The sequence below is a fragment of the Geotrypetes seraphini genome, chromosome 6 (genome assembly GCF_902459505.1).
Source record: "Geotrypetes seraphini chromosome 6, aGeoSer1.1, whole genome shotgun sequence".
NCBI classification, from domain to species: Eukaryota; Metazoa; Chordata; class Amphibia; order Gymnophiona; family Dermophiidae; genus Geotrypetes; species Geotrypetes seraphini.
This window is the reverse complement of record NC_047089.1, coordinates 240,900,200-240,920,177: the sequence shown is the minus strand read 5'-3', so window position 1 is coordinate 240,920,177 and position 19,978 is coordinate 240,900,200. Positions and strand designations below refer to the sequence as shown.

Sequence of the window (19,978 nt, the reverse complement as noted above, 5' to 3'; positions counted from 1 at the left end):
ACGGTAATTTTGTGCGTACGCTAAAAACGCTAGCATACCTTAGTAAAAGGAGCCCTAAGTGTGCACTAGATCTTCCCAGTTTGGGAAAGAGATTTGGTCTTGTATACTGCCTTTTTGTAGTTACACAACCACATTCAAAGCGGTTTACAGGTAAGCAAGTAGCGTTAACGATGATGGTGTTCTTGTTTTCACTTTATATTGTTGCTATTGCATTGTAGCATTTAAGTTTTCATTGTTTTCCGATTGAGAACTAGAGGTTCGTTTATAGTCGAGTATGATAGGCGATTCTTTTTTGTTAAGTCGTACAGTTTGTGAAGAGTAGGATTACCAGACGTCTGGATTTCCCTGGACGGCTTTTCAAAACCTGGCACTTTGTCCAGGTTTTGAAAAGCTTCGACAAAATCGCGTCAGGAAGAGGCATCCACGCATGTGCAGACACAATGCGGTGTCATGACATCATTGCGTTACGCCCACGGATGCCGACTGGGGGCAGGGCTGTGGGGGGCGGGGCAGAGGCAAAACTAGGCAGTCCTATGGGAGTGGCCATGTGTCTGGATTTTTCCAAAAGTAATCCTAGTAAAGAGTAGTAGGTAGAAGCAATAAATGTTCCACAGAATAATATACAGGTGTGTAAAGGGTTTAGCTAGGATGTAGAGATTTTAAATGTTTTAAGAATGATATGTAGGTCTGTAGAATACCAACTAAACTTTGATGGAAGCCTTTGTCCCTGTAGGCATATTAGAAGCACGTTGGAAGGTGTATATTCTGTTATGTGAAACACAGTAGAAATACAGTGCAAGTTTTATGCCATCTTAATGCAAACAGCTTTTGTACTGTCTGACGTTATTAGGGTTGTTGACATTAAAGAGTTGCACAAGGACAGAAATCCCACCCATCCCCACCAGGATACTCGCCATCCCCGTCAGGATCCTCTCTGTCCCCACAAATCCCCGCAAGGAATTACCTCCTTCCCCGCCCGTCCCCATAAAAAGCAGCAATTACTTCTGACAGGTTCATCAATTCCACAGTTTCTTTTGTGTTTGCGCTGCTGTTTTCCTTGTGGAATCTCTTTGGTCGAACATTTTTTTTTTGTTTTCTGTTCAGGTAATTAACTTGTAAACCCCCTCTTTTACTAAGGCTGACGTGTCCATTATATTATATGGACGAACCCTGCTTCCAAAGCCTTCCATCCCCGTGGGAGTCCCGTTGGCTAGAGGGGGTCCCCGTGGGAGTCCCGTGGGTTAGGGGGGATTCCCGCGATCCCTGTTCCCGTGCAGACCTCTAGTTGACATGAGCAGTGGTGTTAAGCAGTCACAGAGAACATGTAACTGTGGACAGTTATTAAATTTACTTGGATGGTAGGGCAATGATTATGTTACGTTTCTGAGGTTTTTAAACTGAAAAAAGGATATAGTTGGTGGTAGTTTCTGTAGAACTGTGGTGTGGGCACATATGTGCTTTACAGTAGTGTTGTGTTATCTGATTAATTTTCCTCAGGTTGTGTGTTAAAATCATGGTTTTATCAGCCTAACTTCCTTCCTGTGTGTTTGTGATGTGCCCAACCTCATTATCTGTTTAATTTTCCTCAGGTTGTGGATTTCCCCTCCTTTGTGTTTGTGAACTGTGTTTGTTTGTTTGTTTTTTTCAAGTGCCCAACCTGGTGGTTTTATCTGCCATACTTCCTCTCCTGTCTTTTTCCTCAGCTTGTGTGTTGAAATCTTTCTCAATGTGTTGTAAGCTTCATTCTGGTGTTCCAGTAGTCAGTTTCAAACTTCACTCTGGTGCTCCAGTCTTGTGTATTCCAAGCCTCATTCTGCTGTTCCAACAGTCTTTCTAAGTGTGTTCCAAGCCTCATTCCACTATTCCAGTCTTTCTAAGTGTGTTCCAAGCCTCATTCCGCTGTTCCAACAGTCTTTCTAAGTGTGTTCCAAGCCTCATTCCGCTGTTCCAACAGTTTTTCTAAGTGTTTTCCAAGCCTCATTCCACTGTTCCAACAGTCTTTCTCAGTGTGTTCCAAGCCTCATTCTGCTGTTCCAACAGTCTTTCTAAGTGTTTTCCAAGCCTCATTCCACTGTTCCAACAGTCTTTTTCAGTGTGTTCCAAGCCTCATTCTGCTGTTCCAACAGTCTTTCTCAGTGTATTCCAAGCTAGAGAATGACACGGTGACAAAATTCATCACCACTCCCGTTCCCACGGATAACTGCGGGAAACCATCTTCATATCATTCTTTAAGGAGCGAGGGAAGAATCAGAATATGAATGGCCACAACCACTGACCCTCAAGCTTTGCTTTGAAGAATGCTGGTATAGAAGGACTGAGGTTGAAATAGACACTAAAAAAAAGCTATGGGATTATTTCCCGCGGTTATCCGCGGGGACGGGGACGGTGATGAATTTTGTCACCGTGTCATTCTCTATTCCAAGCCTCATTCTGATGCCCCCCCCCCCCCACTGTGAATTTTCCAAAATTTGACACCTAGGTACTGTATCACAGCCTTAAAGCAATTTGAAAACACACTTTGCCAAACTGCCCATACATATTACATCTTAGGAACTCAAAAAAAGGAGTTCTTTGGAATGATGTTTGTAGGTACTACATTGAGCAATAGCAAACTTGAAAGATTCAGATCATACTCCATATGCCCTGGCTAAAGAACAAGACTCATTTCTACTGGTATGCAGAATATTAACCCATCTAGAGACACTGCACCCCAGAGGAATGAAGGAGGTGATACAAGGAGCTACTCACCCACCAGCAGGAGGTAAGATGGACAGTACTTAAATCTTCCATCTTGTGTCAAGAGACCACATTAAAATTAAAGGGAACTGTGCAGGAGAAACCCGATCAAACTGTCCACATGCGGTCAAATTACAGAGGATTGAGAAACAAATTTCCTGCAATTCAGAAACTATTAAATTAAATTTTTTTTCCCCCTTTCTTTTGGGTATCTCTGGCACATTCATCATATCTTAGTGATTCTCCCACAAGACTAGATATCAGTGTCAAAAGCAAATATGCTGGATATCAAAAGAAACTGGTCTCATATCTCCTTGTTAAGCATTTCACCTCAGAAGAGCATTCACGTGCTTTCTAGCTTAAAAAATCAACAAGGTAATGGTAAAGATTGGGGATGCAGCGGCAACCACTTTCACAACTAAGGTAAGACTGTGTTCAGTGTTGGTCTACTCCAATCCAATTTTTTTGGCCGATTCAAAAAGAGCTATTGATGCACTAAAAGGTTTGCATGCAAATGATTCACGTGGTTCATTGCGATCCCCCGACTCTCCCGTTCGATTGATGGCTGTCAAAGCGACTCTTACACATGTGCAGAGCCGGCAGGGGACGCTCGAACAGCTGAGAGGCAGGGAAAAGCCTCCTGCAACTCAGCTGTTTGGGGCAGAAAACCTTTCCTTTTTTTTTTCAAATGGGCACAGATGCATCCCAAGGGTCCTTAGGCATCTGAGCTTTGGGCCCCTCCTCGTGCATCACATAATGCACCGAGAAGGAAAGGTCCGCCATTTAGGATTGGTGGGCCTTGAAGGAGGAGGGACCGTGCTTCCCTCCTCCTTCCAATGGACAAAGGTACGGGGGTGGGTGGGTCGAGGGAGCATCCAGTGTCAGGAGGGAGTGAATATCCCTCCTGCCTTTTCTTTTTTGGGGAGAAGGGGGAGAGTAGAGGATGGTTTGTGGGGGGCCTCCGTGGGCAGGAGGGAGTGGGCTTCCCTCCTGCCAATTTTCTTTCGTGTGAGGGTGGTAAGATGCCATGGCAGGAGGGAATGGGTATCCCTCCTGCCAATTTTCTTTCAATGGAGGCGAGGAGGATTGGCATGGCTGGAGGAAGCGGGCATTTCTCCTGCCATTTTCACGGCTGGGGGTGGGGGGGGCAGTTTGTGGTTCCGGTGCGTTGGTGAGGGCTGTCAGCAACGGGGAGGGGATACTTTTTTTCTAATGGGGCAGATATTGTGCATGTGTAACATGCACAGCATCTATGCCCATTTAAAAAAAGGGCTAAACAGGTAAGCGACTGGTCTTGAGCAGTTGCTTTTTTGGGATCGCTAAAAGCGATCACTTTTTTTAGTGCATCGCGAAGCCATGTTAGAACATCAATCGCTCTACTAGTTTACATGGCATTTTAATATTAATGAGCTTATTTGCATAGTTGGATTGGGGAATGAGCGATCGTGCAGAAAACCACAAGGCGAGACGTCTTCTGTATCGGGTCGGCATAAGCAGTCGTCGCTAAAGCTGTCAAAACAGATTTAGCAACGATTGCTGGCTTTAGTGCATTTGGGCTTAGGACTCCATCTCACAACATCTGGTGGCCAGATTTAGGGGCCACAATAGCAGGGTTCCAGAAGGAGCCCTGGCAAACAGCCCCAGCCAAGGACGGTTACTGCAATGACTAGATTAGATATTTAGGAGAACAGAAGAGAAACAGTGGTGAAAAATCCCAGCCTCTGATATAACTAAGCTGTAAGTTCCAAAGAAGCAGGAAAAAGCTGCTGGTCTCATTCCCCCTCTGCTCCCCCCTCCCCCACCTCCCCCCAAAAATGGCAAGGTTAGTTTTGAAGCTTATGATATAACAATTGCATGCTTGCAAAACATAGAAATACTGTATAGCACAAATTTTAATCTCCTTAACTTCATGAGAATGCTTCATTCCAATTCTTGATCAGAAGAGCACAAAATAAATGTCCTGTTAAAACTAGCAGATAACATGCTGTGATCTGGAGATTTAAACATGAAACGTCTATTCTTATAATATGGAAAAATCAAATATTTCCCAGATGGTTCTTTGATTTCATGATTAAAGGCTTTCATGCTCGAGTTATGCACTTTTCCGAATTATAGGACTGTCTTGATGTTTCCAAAATTATTCTGTCAATCATGTGCAGAAATAGGCTAATTGGATTATAGCAAACTTGACACATGTAAAAACTAAAAGCAAAATATAAGGGTTACAATGGAAGGAGGGGGGCACTTGGCCTAATTGTGTGCTAGCTTTTTATAAGCTTCGGGGGTGGGGGGAGATGGTTTACCGCTCAGCAACTGTTGGTTTGTTCATTTGTTTATCTCTGCTATTAACACTGCCCTCTTTTCATGTTGCATCATGCTTCAAAGAGATTAGATAGCTAATTAGATAAGCTCAGTTTATTGGTTTGGTCTACTGTAGGCGGTATGGAAAACAGAAGACAGAGCCCAAGCACAAAGACTGTGTAAGCCAGAGATCTCAAAGTTCCTCCTTGAGGGCCGCAATCCAGTCGGGTTTTCAGGATTTCCCCAACGAATATGCAAGAAATCTATGTGCAAGCACTGCTTGCAATGCATATTCATTGGGGAAATCCTGAAAACCCAACTGGATTCCGGCCCTTGAGGACCGGAGTTGCCCACCTCTGGACTAGATCAGGGGTTTCAAAGTCCCTCCTTGAGGGCCGAAATCCAGTTGGGTTTTCAGGATTTCCCCAATGAATTTGCATGAGATCTATGTGCATGCTATGCTTTCAATGCATATTCATTGAGGAAATCCTGGAAACCCAACTGGATTGCGGCCCTCAAGGAGGGACTTTGAGATCCCTGGGAGCCTTACAATGTAAGGGAATAGAGCAGGGGTGTCAAAGTCCCTCCCCGAGGGTCACAATCCAGTCGGGTTTTCAGGATTTCCCCCCCATGAATATGCATGAGATCTATTAGCATACAATGAAAGCAGTGCATGCAAATAGATCTCATGCATATTCATTGGAGAAAATCCTGAAAACCCGACTGGATTGCGGCCCTCGAGGAGGGACTTTGACACCCCCTGGACTAGAGAATCTGCAAGTAAGTAGAAGTTAAGATACCTCTACCACAGTGGTTCTCAACCAGTATGTTCCCAAGAGGTGGTAGGTGCGCCACGAAACATTTAGTGTAAACAGCAAGCCTGAGTTTCCCTTTACAACCGAGAAGAGAATACAAACGATGGGAGAAAACGAGATGCTTCCCAATGGAAATCTTTATTGGCAAATAAAATGACTCGACACTGTCGACATTTTGGTACTTTACATTTGGTTGCAGAAAGAATCTCCAAGTTTTTGGCATTGGAGGAATCAATTACATTGCTTATTTTTATTTGAGAGTTGGGAGGTTCGAGGTTCACCTAAAAAAACTTGTCTTTTTATGGATGTTTGGGATCCTTATATTCAGAATCTTTTACCAAAAGTACGAAGTTTGGTTATCAATGATTTATTATGAAAATTAGGTTTACTAATTACATTCCAGTTATTTATTTTAATTTTTTATTTTTGTCAACTTTCATCCAGGGTGAGGGATTTCATTTAGGGGAAGATAGTGGGTAGGGGATGGAATTAAGAGGGGTGTAGATTGAATTAGTTCATATGGAAATTAAATTTGAAAGAATGACTCAAATTTGTATGAAATATTATTGTGATTCTTATTGTATTAAATATATTTTTGTATTATCCTATTGTACAGATTATTTGATTCTTTCAATAAAAATTGTTATACTTAAAAGGTACCTTCCTCAGGAGTCTGGTTGTTAGAAAGCTAACATACCACACATGTGTCCATTTTGAAAAAAGGAACGCAATTCATGCGCAATAATCTCTGTGTTATAGCCTTCCATTTCAAATGGCGGGAAAAAGAGAAAATTGAAATCTTTACAAACCACCAAGGCCTGCAAGCTGGCAAGACCAGCAATCTTGGGAGTCAGGTTCTTGAAATCTCCATTAAGTCCCTATTTGTTCCCCCAACCCCCCCCCCCCCACCCCCAATAACAACTTCTGCCACCAGCCCCAAGTGAAAATTTTGCAGGTCTGCTGTCCATAGGTTCTGTTTGCTATAGTTTCTGAGTAGCATATTTACAGGATTTTATGGCGCTTCACAGCATCAGGCAGTGGAGGGATTTTGTGCTGTTACTGTTACTGAGGTGATATTAGAGTTTAAATATGGAATTTTCCAAGTACCTTTCTTATTTCTAATCTTAATGTATATTTTCTGTAAACCGCTTAGAACCTAACGGATGTAGCGGTATATAATAAATAAATTACATTACATTACATTACATTACATTTGTTTTGTTGCATGCCAATTGAGAATCTGGGTCTGGCCACTAAAATGTCGGCTTTGTGGATTAAATGAATCAAAGCTGCTACACATCTTCATAAACAAAGCAGAAAAGGCAATTATAAGCTCATGCATTTTTATAATACAAAAGAAACCTCACCACCCCGACCACCCCCCCCCCCCAAAAAAAAAAAACAAAAAACACAAAAACAGCACAACTTTTATTGCACCTGCAACCCTCTTGCAGGAAGGTGACAACCTGGATACTGAATGTCCTCCACGTGATTGGCTAGTGTACTATGAGTCTTCATTCACAACTGCCCAGGGCTTTCATTATTTTAACCCTTTCAGGACCAAGGGACATATTTGTCCCATAACTTTAAAATCCTATAAATTTTGATTGGGATAGTCTACAGTTCTAAATTTGATATGTACGGATTCCATATGATACTGCCTTTATGTAAACAAACTGGTTCCGACATTCATTCATTAGCGTCGTTGCTAGATTGACGAGAAGATTCACTTGCCACACTGTCCATAAGCCAGAAGTGTGATTTTTTTAAATAAAAATAATGATATTTCACAAAAAAAAAAAATCAATTTTTTGGCATCTGCAAGCCCTTTTTACCATAAAAATGTCGTCAAAACCACAAAAATTGGCCTACGATCCTTATGGTCCTGAAAGGGTTAAGCCCTCTCTGATCCTACAGGAACTAAAAGCTTGCAGCTCCCTCAAATCAGATTACCAGACATCTAGTGTTCAATTTAGAAACCAATCTATTTATCCCTTTAGACTTGACATTACACAACTTTACTCTGCCTATAGCTCTGCACTCAGCCCTTCAGCTACATAGTAAGATATTATAATGCTGTTCTCACGGTATAAATATCTGTGTTATTTAAATGTTTATTTATTCATTCGTTCAATTTTCTATATCGAGGGAGCTCAGATTGGTTTACATGAATTTAATCAGGTACTCAAGCATTTTTCCCTCTCACAATCTGTCTGATGTACCTGGGGCAATGGGGGGGGGGGATTAAGCGACTTGCCCAGGTCATAAGCAGCCGTTTGAACCCAAACCCTCAGGGTGCTGAGGCTGTAGCTTTAAGCACTGCGCCACTCTAGAAATCAAAATGTAGCAAAAGTGAGCCAAGTCTAGGATGATCCAGCCATTGTGACATCACTGATGAGATTGGCTCTTAGGCATTGGTGGAATGAGGCATTATGATGTCACATCAGCAGCTCTGGTTATCAGAGGCTGTAGGAAAGCAGCTGAACAGCTTCTGAAACAACGTAACAGAAACATTTTTAACTGGTATTTATTCAATTTGCTATACTGTTCTCCCAGGAGAGCTCAGAATGGTTTACATGAATTTATTCAGGTGCTCAAGCATTTTTCCCTGTCTATCCCGGTGGGCTCACAATCTACCTGGGGCAATGGGGAGGGGGGATTAAGTGACTTGCCCTGGTCTCAAGGAGCAGTGTGGGTTTGAACCCACAACCTCAGGGTGAAAATGCGGTTTGTAGAATATCGTATTTTTCACTCCATAAGACGCACCTGACCATAAGACGCATCATAGATTTAGAGGAGGAAAACAAGAAAAAAAAACATTCTGAACCAAATTTTCCCTGCCAGGCTCTGCACCCTGTCCCCCCTCCCTGCCAGGCTCTATACCTTGTCCCCCCTCTGGTGGTCTAGTGGTAGGCCAGGACAGGGTACAGAGCAGGCAGAGACAGGGTACAGGGCAGGCAGGGGACGAGGCACAGGAATAATGGAACAAAACATATCTACTAAGCAACCATATATGGACTAAAATATAAAATGTAAAATAAGATATATAAAAGTATCAGAGCACAAGACAACAGATAAGTTAAAACACAGAGTAGAAGCCCAGCCAACCAGAAGTGATAAAATGGGCTGTCCCAGGCAGTAAGTAAATTAACAGAACATGCTGAACCCATCAGAATTCCAGGGAAACAGAGCATGAACACAGAAGACAGACAAATACAGGTTCAAAGACCCGAAGCAATAAAGCAAAATACTGTAGCGTGGTGCCCAAAGCTGATAAAGAACTAGACGAGACCCAGCAATACACAAACCCGGAAAACACAACAACAAAAGGGGAAAACTAACGCAAAGGGTGAGGAGCATGTAATTCAGAAGAAACAAGCAAAAGGTGATGTGCAATACCTGACGTAGAAATGTCGAAACTCGCACTAGAGGAGTAAAAAAAGCCAAAAATAAACAGCGGTGTACAACAGAAGGACATGCTGAAATAATTGGGGGGGGGGAAGACTCACCTTAGAAACTAAGGGCCTCTTAGTGCGGGAGCCACACTGAATGACCCCCCGCTGCTCCTGAGGCTCATAAGAACTCTATGAGTGTCGGGAGTAGCGCAGGCCATTCAGCGCGGCTCCCCGCACTAAAACCACTAGCGCAGTTTAGCAGAAGAGGGAGTAATGCGGCACGCTCAGAAAAAGGCTCTCCAGGAGATAAAAAGACCGCACAGGAGAGAATCCGCTCAAGAAAGGAAGTGAAAGTAAAAACGTTGATGACGCTACTAGTGAAGGGGGAACCGCACACTGCGTGTTGGGTGCAAAGAGAGGGGGTAAAGAGTAAACAGTAACTAAAAATAAGTGAGAGCAGTCGCTGCAAAAAAAAAAAAGGGGAGGCCTGGAACGCTATCATCAGTGAAAGGAAGGTAGAGAAAAAATGGGGGGACGGAGACAGCTGATACACTAAAGAAAAAAAACAAATATGCAGGTGAATAAGAAAGGCAGGAGAATGATTAAGCAATGCACAATTGAACAGAACGAAGACTGAAAGATAAAAAGAGCAACACGAACATGTAGGTGAATGAAAATCATCGGAGAACAGAAGCTAAGAAGCAGAAAAGAACAGTCGCTGACGGCAGCAGTTCGGGTGTCAGCCAGAGGGAAGGGCAGGACTGCCGGACCACCAAAGGAGCTAAATAAAGTAATGGGATGGGCGGGGAGGTTGGGTATTCGCTCCATAAGACGCACCCTTATTTCCACCCACTTTGGGGGGAGGAAGTGCATATTATGGAGTGAAAAATATGGTACTTTGTTATATGCTTATCTTTATTATTAAATTAGGTGACAATTGGCATCTACTATAATAAAAGCCTAAGCGTGCATGCGCACTCCCACCTGCATGCTCCGTTTTCCGTTTGCTGTAGGGCCACGCAGGTAGGAGTGCACATGCGCGCTTAGGCAGAGGCTGTTGGCCGTGGTGGCTCTTGGCGGCTGCAGGCCGCGGCAGCTGTCAGCGGAGGCCAGGGAGTGCGCATGCGCGCTTAGGCGGAGGCTGTTGGCCGCTGCGGCTGTCGGTGAAGGCCAGATGCGAGGTAAGGGGTGTTGCTGGACAGGGGAACAGACGGGGGGGGAGAAAAAGGATGGGAGGCCTACTGCTGGACAGGGGGACAGGAAAGAGGTGCTGATATACAGAGGAAGAGACGGGGGAAGAAAAAGGAAGGGAGGCCTACTGCTGGACAGGGGGATAGGAAAGAGGTGCTGCTGGACAAGGGGGAGATAAAAAAAAGGGAGAAGGGCTGCTGCTGGATAAGGGGAGCAGTGAAGGGGTGGGGGTGGACACAGGGAAGGTAAAAGGAAGGGAGAATGGGTGGACAGCCAAGGAAAAAGAAAGACAGAAATACAGAAAACGGCTAAGGAGAGAGAGAGAGAGAGAAAAATAAACACAGACACACACACATATATTCTAGCATCCGTTAATGTAACGGGATATAAGACTAGTTGTTAATAATTGGCTATAATTGCAGTTAATTAAGAACATAAGAATAGCCATACTGAGTCAGACCAGTGGTCCATCTAGCCCAGTATCCTACTTTCAACCGTGGCCAATCTAAGTCACACATACCTGGCAGAATAGTAATGTAATGTAATGTAATTTATTTCTTATATACCGCTAAACTCCGTTAGGATTCTAAGCGGTTTACAGAAAATAGACAATAGTGTGCATTAAAATTATAAGTAATATAGGTTTACAGAGAAATATACATTAAAGGATACAATAAAGTAAGACTCCAGAATCTGAAAGAGTAATAAGATTCCATGCATCCAATCCCAGGGCAAGCAGTGGCTTCCCCCCCCCCCCCCCCCCCCCCCATGTCTAGCTCAACAGCAGACTATACGAGGGCTGTTCAAACAATATCAGACCTTTATTCATAAAAAAATACTCGTATTCAGATACAAGAATCTTATACTAATCTCCTTCAGAGTATGCCCCCTTGGGCTGCCACACACTTCTTCCAAACGGTTCTGCCACTGTCGGAAGCAGCGTTGGAACGCCTCTTCTGAGATTGCTCGCAACTGGTCCTTCGCATCCTGCGTGATGTCTTCTCTTGACTGAAATCTGGTCCCGTGCTGGGGCATTTTCAGCTTGAGGAAAAGCCAGAAGTCACGCGGAGCCATGTCGGGAGAGTGGGGAGCCTGAGGAATCGTGGTTGGCCAGGAAACTCCATATCGAGTGTGAAGAATGGGCAGGTGCGTTATCGTGATGGAGCTGCCAACTGTCCGCTGCCCACAGGTCTGGCCATTTGCGTCTCACATAGAAACATAGAAACATAGAAATAGACGGCAGATAAGGGCCAAGGCCCATCCAGTCTGCCCACCCTAATGTCCCTCCCCTACCATTGCCCTGTGAATAGATCCCTCCTCTTCCTTTGCCCTGTGAATAGATCCCACGTGACGATCCCATCTGGCCTTAAAATCAGGCACGCTGCTGGCCTCGATCACATGTAGTGGAAGACTATTCCAGCGATCAACCACCCTTTCTGTGAAAAAGAATTTCCTGGTGTCAGCTCGTAGTTTCCCTCCCCTAATTTTCCACGGATGCCCTCTTGTTGTCGTGGGACTCTTGAAGAGGAAGATATCTTCCTCCGTCTCTATGCGGCCCGAGAGATACTTGAACGTCTCGATCATGTCCCCCCTCTCTCTGCGCTCCTCGAGTGAGTATAGCTGCAATTTGTTTAACCGTTCCTTGTATGGGAGATCCTTGAGTCCTGAGACCATCCGAGTGGCCATTCTCTGAACCGACTCCAGTCTCAGCACATCCTTACGATAATGCGGTCTCCAGAATTGCACACAGTATTCCAGGTGGGGCCTCACCATGGATCTATACAATGGCATAATGACTTCCGGCTTTCGGCTGACGAAGCCTCACAGCGTTATGAAGGCGACGCAGAACCTCTTCGTAGTACCCCTTGGCGATTCGACGATCCTGCATCACCAGGGTCCTCACTTGGTCAATGACGATCTCATTTCTGGATGTTGAGGGGCCTACCAGAACGTGCTTCACTCTCCACTGATGTGCGGCCATCTCTGAAGTGGTTTCTACCACTCCTTTATCTGTGCGGTGCCCATGGCTTCGTCTCCGAAGGCCTGTTGAATCTTGCGGATCGTTTCCACTTGGGAATCGCCAAGCTTTACACAAAATTTAATGCAGTAGCGTTGTTCAACTTTTTCTGTCATTTTGTGAAAATGGGACAGCGCTCACTTACACTTCCTCACTCATCGGCAGTCTGCCGGTGACCGACAGCTTCTGTAGGCGGGAAAAAATTCAAGCATGCGCATTAGGGTCACCTACATAAGTGCACCAAACTACGCCTCCCTAGTTTTATTTGTTTACGCAAGAAAAATTAAGGTCTGATACTTTTTGAACAGCCCTCGTAGACTTTTCCTCCAGAATCTTGTCTGAATCTTTAACCCAGATACGATAACTGCTGTTACCACATCCTCTGGCAACATGTTCTAGAGCTTAACTATTCATTGGGAGAAAAAATATGTCCTCCCATGTTTTAAAAGTACTTCTATGTAATCTCATTGAGTATTCCAGATCTTTGTACTTTTTGAAAGTGTAAAATATATATATATATATATATATATATATATATATATATTGATTCACATTTACCCATTCTACAACAGTCAGAATTTTGTAGATCTGAGTCATATCTCCGCTCAGCCATCTCTTTCCCAAGCAAAAAAGACCTAACCTCCTTAACCTTTCTTCATGTGAGAGGAATTCCACCCCCTTAACCATTTTGGTTGCCCTTTGAACCTTTTCTAATTCCGCTATATCTATTTTAAGATACAATGAACGGAATTGAACACAGTACTCAAGGAGACATCACACCATGGAGCAATACAGAGACATTATAATATTCATGGTCTTATTTTCCATCCCTTTGCTAATTTGCAGTTACGCAAAACCACTGTATCCAGTCAATATTCTGCAACTTTTATGAGTAACTCCTTTAGCGTACAAATGCTATAGGGTGTGGCTGTAGGAAGGGCATGGGTGGGCCAGGGGTGGGCCTAGAACTTCCATGCTAAAGTTACACTATCAGTAGGCACAGGACTGGGGGTTTCCGCTACTGGGCTACAACAGCAATTATTACACATGCAAAATAGTTAAACTTTTGCGCCTTAAGATACATACTTTAGGCAACCTTTTGAGAATTTAGCACACAGTCACATCAAAAACCTAGGAGAAAAGCTAAAGAGTAGGAAACAAACTTGAAGTTCCACCATTGGAAACAGTTACAAATAAACAATGGAATGAATACATTCTGAAATATAAAGACGTCTAATTGCCTAACATTCTGCTACATATACATTCAATTGTATAGGGCAAGAAAAACCTTCTACATTTGCATGACATACTTCATTATTCACGTATATTTCAAAGACACAGGAAATAGCTGTTAAAAAAAAAACAACAAAAACCCAGAAAGGAATGAAGAAGGGACTGCCGGATGAACTGCAGGGACTACGCACATACAGGGCTCCTTTTACAAAGGCGGGCTAGGGCTTTAACGCGCGGAATAGCGCACGCTAGCCTCCACCTCCTCCTTTTGAGCAGGCGTTAAGATTTTCAGCCAGCGCACGCTAATCCGGCGGGTGCACTAAAAGCGCTAGCGAACCTTCGTAAAAGGAACCCACAGTGTTTTGCAAAAAAAAAAAAAAAAAAGAGTCTTCATACCCTTCTTTGGTTTTTCACATTCTGCTACAAGGGGAAAAAAAAAAAACCAATTCAAAATGCATTAGAGTAGGCGTTTCCCTCACTTTTATACAACATAACGCTCTCAGTGTGAAAGAACAATTATAGATGTATTCAGAAAGTAATTAAAAATTTTAATAAAACACAAGAAGTACAGGACGGAAGCCCCGGCTGCAGCAGTAACAACCGTGAATCACTTGGGATATTTTTCTAGCACGTTTGCACACAGCCTGATGGCGCAGCGTTGGCTCACGTTTTTCTGGGCAGACTAGTTCAGGTTCTTTCCAATTGGCTGGGGTTCATCCACGGACTGCAAATACAGTAATGAAGTTGTGTGGTGGATTTTTCTATTTAGGCCACTTAAGGACATTCACTTTCTTCTTGTTGGAGTTACTTTTTGTTTCTTTTTGCTTTCTGCTTGGGATCATTTTCCTCCAAAAAAACGTAAATCTTCTCCTTGGTCCTAGGTCAGCAGCAGAACATAAGAATTGCCGCTGCTGGGTCAGACCAGCGGTCCATCTCAGCAGTCCGCTCGCGCGCCAGCCCTCTGGTCAAAGACCAGCGCCCTAACTGAGACTAGCCCTACCAACGTACGCTCTTGCTCACCAGGAACTTGTCTAACTTTATCTTGAATCCCTGGAGGGTGTTTTCCCCTGTGGCAGACTCCGGAAGAGCATTCCAGTTTCCTACCACTCTCTGGGTGAAGAAGAACTTTCTTACGTTCGTATAGAATCAATCCCCTTTCAACTTTAGAGAGTGCCCTCTCGTTCTCCCTACTTTGGAGAGGATGAACAACCTGTCCTTTTTTACTAAGTCTATCCCCTTCAATACCTTGAATGTTTCAATCATGTCCCCTCTCAATCTCCTCTGTTCGAGGGAGAAGAGGCCCAGTTTCTCTAATCTTTCGCTGTACGGAAACTTCTCCAACCCCTTAACCATTTTAGTCGCTCTTCTCTTGACCCTTTCAAGTAGTACAGTGTCCTTCATGTACGGCGACCAGTGCTGTACTCAATACTCCAGGTGAGGGCGCACCATGGACCGGTACAGCAGCATGATAACTTTCTCCGATCTGTTCGTGATCCCCTTTTTATCATTCCTAGCATTCTGTTCGCCCTTTTTGCCACTGCTGCACATTGCGTGGACGGCTTCATCGACTTCTCGATTAGAACTCCCAAGTTCCTTTCCTGGGAGGTCTCTCCAAGTACCGCCCCGGACATTCTGTATTTGTGCATGAGATTTTTGTTACCAACATGCATCACTTTGCATTTATCCACGTTAAACCTCATCTGCCATTTCCTCGAGCCCGATTATGTCACGTTGCAGATCTTCACAATCCCCCTGGCGTCTTCACTACTCTGAATAGCTTCGTATCGTCTGCAAATTTAATCACCTCGCTCATCGTACCTATGTCCAGATCGTTTATAAATATGTTGAAGAGCACGGGTCCAAGCATCGAGCCCTGTGGCACCCCACTGGTGATGCTTTTCCAGTCCGAGTATTGTCCATTTACCCCCTTTCTCTGTTTCCTATACTCCAGCCAGTTTTTAATCCACGCAAGTATTTCTCCCTCGATTCCATGGCTCGCAATTTTCCGAAGTAGTCGTTCATGCGGAACCTTGTTGAACGCCTTCTGAAAGTTCAGATATACAATGTCGACCGGGTCACCCTTGTCTATCTGCCTGTTTACTCCCTCGAAGAAGTGCAGCTAGTTCGTCAAACAAGATCTGCCCTTCCTGAAACCTTTCATGATCTTCCTGTACTTTGCACCATCCGTCTTGTCCCTTGCTCTTCTCAAGTCTCCCTACTCCTGATGCTGCAAAGTATTCCCACTACGTCTTATTTATTTAAAAATTTATATACTGTTTTAAACCAAAGCAGTGTACAATCAATATACAAACGCAATAAATATGGCAGTATGTCAAACAATGAACAATCAATAACCAAACAAGATTTGCCCTCAAAAATCAAACGTTTCATTAACTAGTGAAAGTAGAGCTCCATTAAATTAATGCTTCGGCTTGATACCTAAATGAGACAGCCGTTGTCATCCCGCCTTATCTGGATTTCATTGTTGGTTTGTTTTTATCATTTGGGACGCCTGATGCAGGCACCTTAGTCGAAACACGGTCTGTGTTGAGTCCATGATTTGAGCCTACGAGTCCATGATTTGAACCTATTATTCGTCATATGTCTGTGTGACTATTTTAGACTACTTTGTAAAGAATGGCACGGTGACGGAATTCGTCACTGTTCCTGTCCCCGTGGATAACCTCAGGAAACCATCTCCTGTCATTCTTTAAGGAGAGAGGGAAGAATCAGAGTATGAAGGGGCACAGCCGCTGACCCTAAAGCCTTGCATTGAAGAATGCTGGTGTAGAAGGACTGAAGTTCAGAGCAAATATTGTGACATCATAATGCCTCATTCCTCCAATGCCTAAGAGTCAAACTCATCAGTGATGTCGCAATGGCTTGATTGTCCTATACTTGGCTCACATAAGAATCAGAGTATGAATGGGCCCAGCCACTGACCCTCAAAAGCCTTGCACTGAAGAATGCTGGTGTAGAAGGACTGAGGTTGAGAGAGAGAGACACTTAAGAATGACACAGGATTTTTTCCCGCGGTTATCCGCGGGGACGAGAACGGTGATGAATTCTGTCACCGTTGTCACTCTACTACTTTGCATACGGTCCCCGCGGATAACCGCAGGAAATAATCCCATGTCATTTTCTAGTGTCTATTTCAACCTCAGTACTTCTACACCAGCATTCTTCAAAGCAAAGATTGCGGGTCAGTGGTTGTGCCCAATTATACTCTGATTCTTATGTGAGCCAAGGATAATGAAGCCATTGTGACATCACTGATGTGATTGGCTCTTAGGCACTGGTGGAATGAGGCATTATGACATCACAATATCTGCTCTGGATACCAGAGACTGTCATTCTTCAGTGTCTATCTCAACCTCAGTCCTTCTACACCAGCATTCTTCAAAGCAAAGCTTGAGGGTCAGTGGTTGAGCCCATTCATACTCTGATTCTTATGTGAGCCAAGGATAATGAAGCCATTGTGACATCACTGATGTGATTGGCTCTTATGCACTGGTGGAATGAGGCATTATGACATCACAATATCTGCTCTGGATACCAGAGACTGTCATTCTTCAGTGTCTATCTCTACCTCAGTTCTTCTACACCAGCATTCTTCAAAGCAAAGCTTGAGGGTCAGTGGCTGAGCCCATTCATACTCTGATTCTTATGTGAGCCAAGGATAATGAAGCCATTGTGACATCACTGATGTGAATGGCTCTTAGGCACTGGTGGAATGAGGCATTATGACATCACAATATCTGCTCTGGATACCAGAGACTGTCATTCTTCAGTGTCTATTTCAACCTCAGTCCTTCTACACCAGCATTCTTCAAAGCAAAGCTTGCGGGTCAGTGGTTGTGGCCATTCATACTCTGATTCTTATGTGAGCCAAGGATAATGAAGCCATTGTGACATCACTGATGTGATTGGCTCTTAGGCACTGGTGGAATGAGGCATTATGACATCATAATATTTGCTCTGGATACCAGAGACTGTCATTCTGTAGTGTCTGTTTCAACCTCAGTCCTTCTACACCAGCATTCTTCAAAGCAAAGCTTGCGGGTCAGTGGTTGTGGCCATTCATACTCTTGATTCTTCCCTCTCTCCTTAAAAAATGACATGAAGATGTTTTCCCGCGGTTATCCGCGGTGACGGGGGACGGTGATGATTTTGTCACCGTGTCATTCTCTAGTTTCGACCTCAGGCTCCAGTTTTCCCGAATGATGACGATGCTGCCAGAACAGTTTCCAGAGCTCGCACCGAAAGCGGGCTAGGGAAACGCTACAATAAGTTATCGCGTAGAAGTCACGTTTGCAAAATAAAGAAATCTTAACACGGGGACGGCATATTTTTAAGTAGGGACCGGACTGCAGGGTGGGCACTCGACTTCCATCCTACGCATCATTCACTTTATCTAGTCCGATCAGCTGTCAGATTAAAGAGCTCTCACCCCATACAGACACCGCCTGGCACGGCTTCCTTATCACCCCCCCTCCTCCATCTGTCACAGTCCTTGCAGAAACACAATGAATCGCTTCAACGTTAATCTCGGACATTCTCAAAGCACGAGTCTCTCAACGGGAAGAGCGTTGCTGCACAGCGCAGCCGTCGGCATCGAGCGCTGGGCAGCTCGCGAGCAACTTGAGGGGAAGCCCGCGGCATTTAGCGCGCCCTTGTGTCCGGCGGCATCGCCCCCACACGTCGCCAGCTCCGGTTTCTTCGGCCTCTCGGACTGGCCGGCTAAGTGGCCAAAGGAGCCGTCGCTTGCCCCGCCAGTGAAGGAATGAGACGCGGCCACTCGCCCTCTCCGGCTCTGGGGGGAGACAGAAAAGTTGGTGAGGAAAGGGGGGAGCGCGGCACTCACCCATTGATGTTCGGCGGCGCTCTCCTCGGGGGCGGACACGAGCGGAAACTTTCCACGGGGAGGGAAGGCGACGGCTCGGAGCGGGGCTGCCGCGTCCTGCCCCTGCTCCGGCTCCTTTTGGCCGCTGAGGCAGCGCGAGGGAGATGCGCGGGACGCGTCTGCTGCTGCCGCCGCTAGCCACCAAGAAAGAGTCTCGCGCCCCGGGGCCGCAGCTTGCCAGGTGCGGCGAGGCGCGCGCGCGCTCTCTCCCTGCCGGCGCTGCTCGCGAGCCCAGCCGGCGCGCGACTCCCCCCTCGGCTCCTCCCCCTCGGCCTCGCGAGGCTGCGCGCGCCTGGTTGATAGGGGCGGGGTGGGGGGGGTGGTCGCGAGCGAGGGGGCGGCGGCGCATAGTAGCCCTGACTTGCTTCACTGCACGTGCAGCTGGAGGTCGATTTTCAAAACGACTAAGCCGGCTTTTGGTCGCTTAAATTGCTCGTCTGGGGGCTGAGCTGCTGCATATCAGCGCCGAGTCCTCAGCTCAAAAATCGCCACTTATGCTATTAATAATAGTTTCTGCAGCAATCAAATTCTTGTGGCTATTCCCCTAATAAAATGCTGGGGACTTTCAGTACACAATCTTAGTGAAATCCAGCATACAGCAGTAATAGATGCTCAGAAGACTATTGAGCGCCTCCAGGGGTTAATGCGAAATAGTCACTGGATCATCACTTTTTAATTTATAACTTTTTATTGAAGGAATCAAATAAATATACACTAATACGATACGAGATATTAATTACAATTAAATTCACAATAATATTTGCATACATATTTTTATCATTCCTCCAAAATATATTTCTATATACCTAATCCATTCCTTTCTATACCCCCCTTAATCCCTTCCCTATCCCCCCCTACCCTTCTCCCCCTTCATTCTATTTATTTCATTTATAACATTTTTAAAGAATTACCTTAGATTATTTTTTAATGGAGAAGGTGGAGAGGGACAGATTCTTCAGGCTAGCGGGGACAACAAAAACAAGAGGGCATTCAGAAAAATTGAAGGGAGACAGATTCAAAACGAATGCTAGGAAGTTCTTCTTCACTCAGAGGGTGGTGGACACCTGGAATGCGCTCCCAGAGGAGGTGATAGGTCAGAGGACAATATTGGGCTTCAAAAAGGGATTGGATGACTTCCTGAAGGAGAAGGGGATTGAATACAGAATAAAAAATTTAGGTAAGGACTTACAGGTCACGAACCTGGGGGTCGCCACGGGAGCGGACTGCTGGGCACGATGGACCCCTGGTCTGACCCGGCAGAGGCAGTGCTTATGTTCTTATTAATATCACTTTTTAACCTACCATTTTTTTATATATAATTTTTATTAATTCTTAATTTATACTATAAATATTTTCCTTCTCTCATCTTTTATAAAGGGAGCGCCTC

The 19,978-nt window shown here is 44.8% G+C and overlaps 1 protein-coding gene across 2 annotated transcripts in view; it reads right to left on the bottom strand.

The window, feature by feature from the left end:
* The window catches only part of SH3KBP1 (SH3 domain containing kinase binding protein 1), a 409,330-nt gene extending 390,466 nt beyond the window's left edge, over positions 1 to 18,864 (bottom strand). For both annotated transcript variants that reach the window (XR_004539909.1, XM_033949043.1), the window contains exon 1: positions 18,553 to 18,864. Coding sequence is in view for 1 of the 2 variants with exons in the window: in XM_033949043.1 (XP_033804934.1) it covers positions 18,553 to 18,556 (4 nt within the window). In the remaining variant the exon portion in view is untranslated. The remainder of the gene's footprint in view (positions 1 to 18,552) is intronic.
* Positions 18,865 to 19,978: the final 1,114 nt, after the last annotated feature.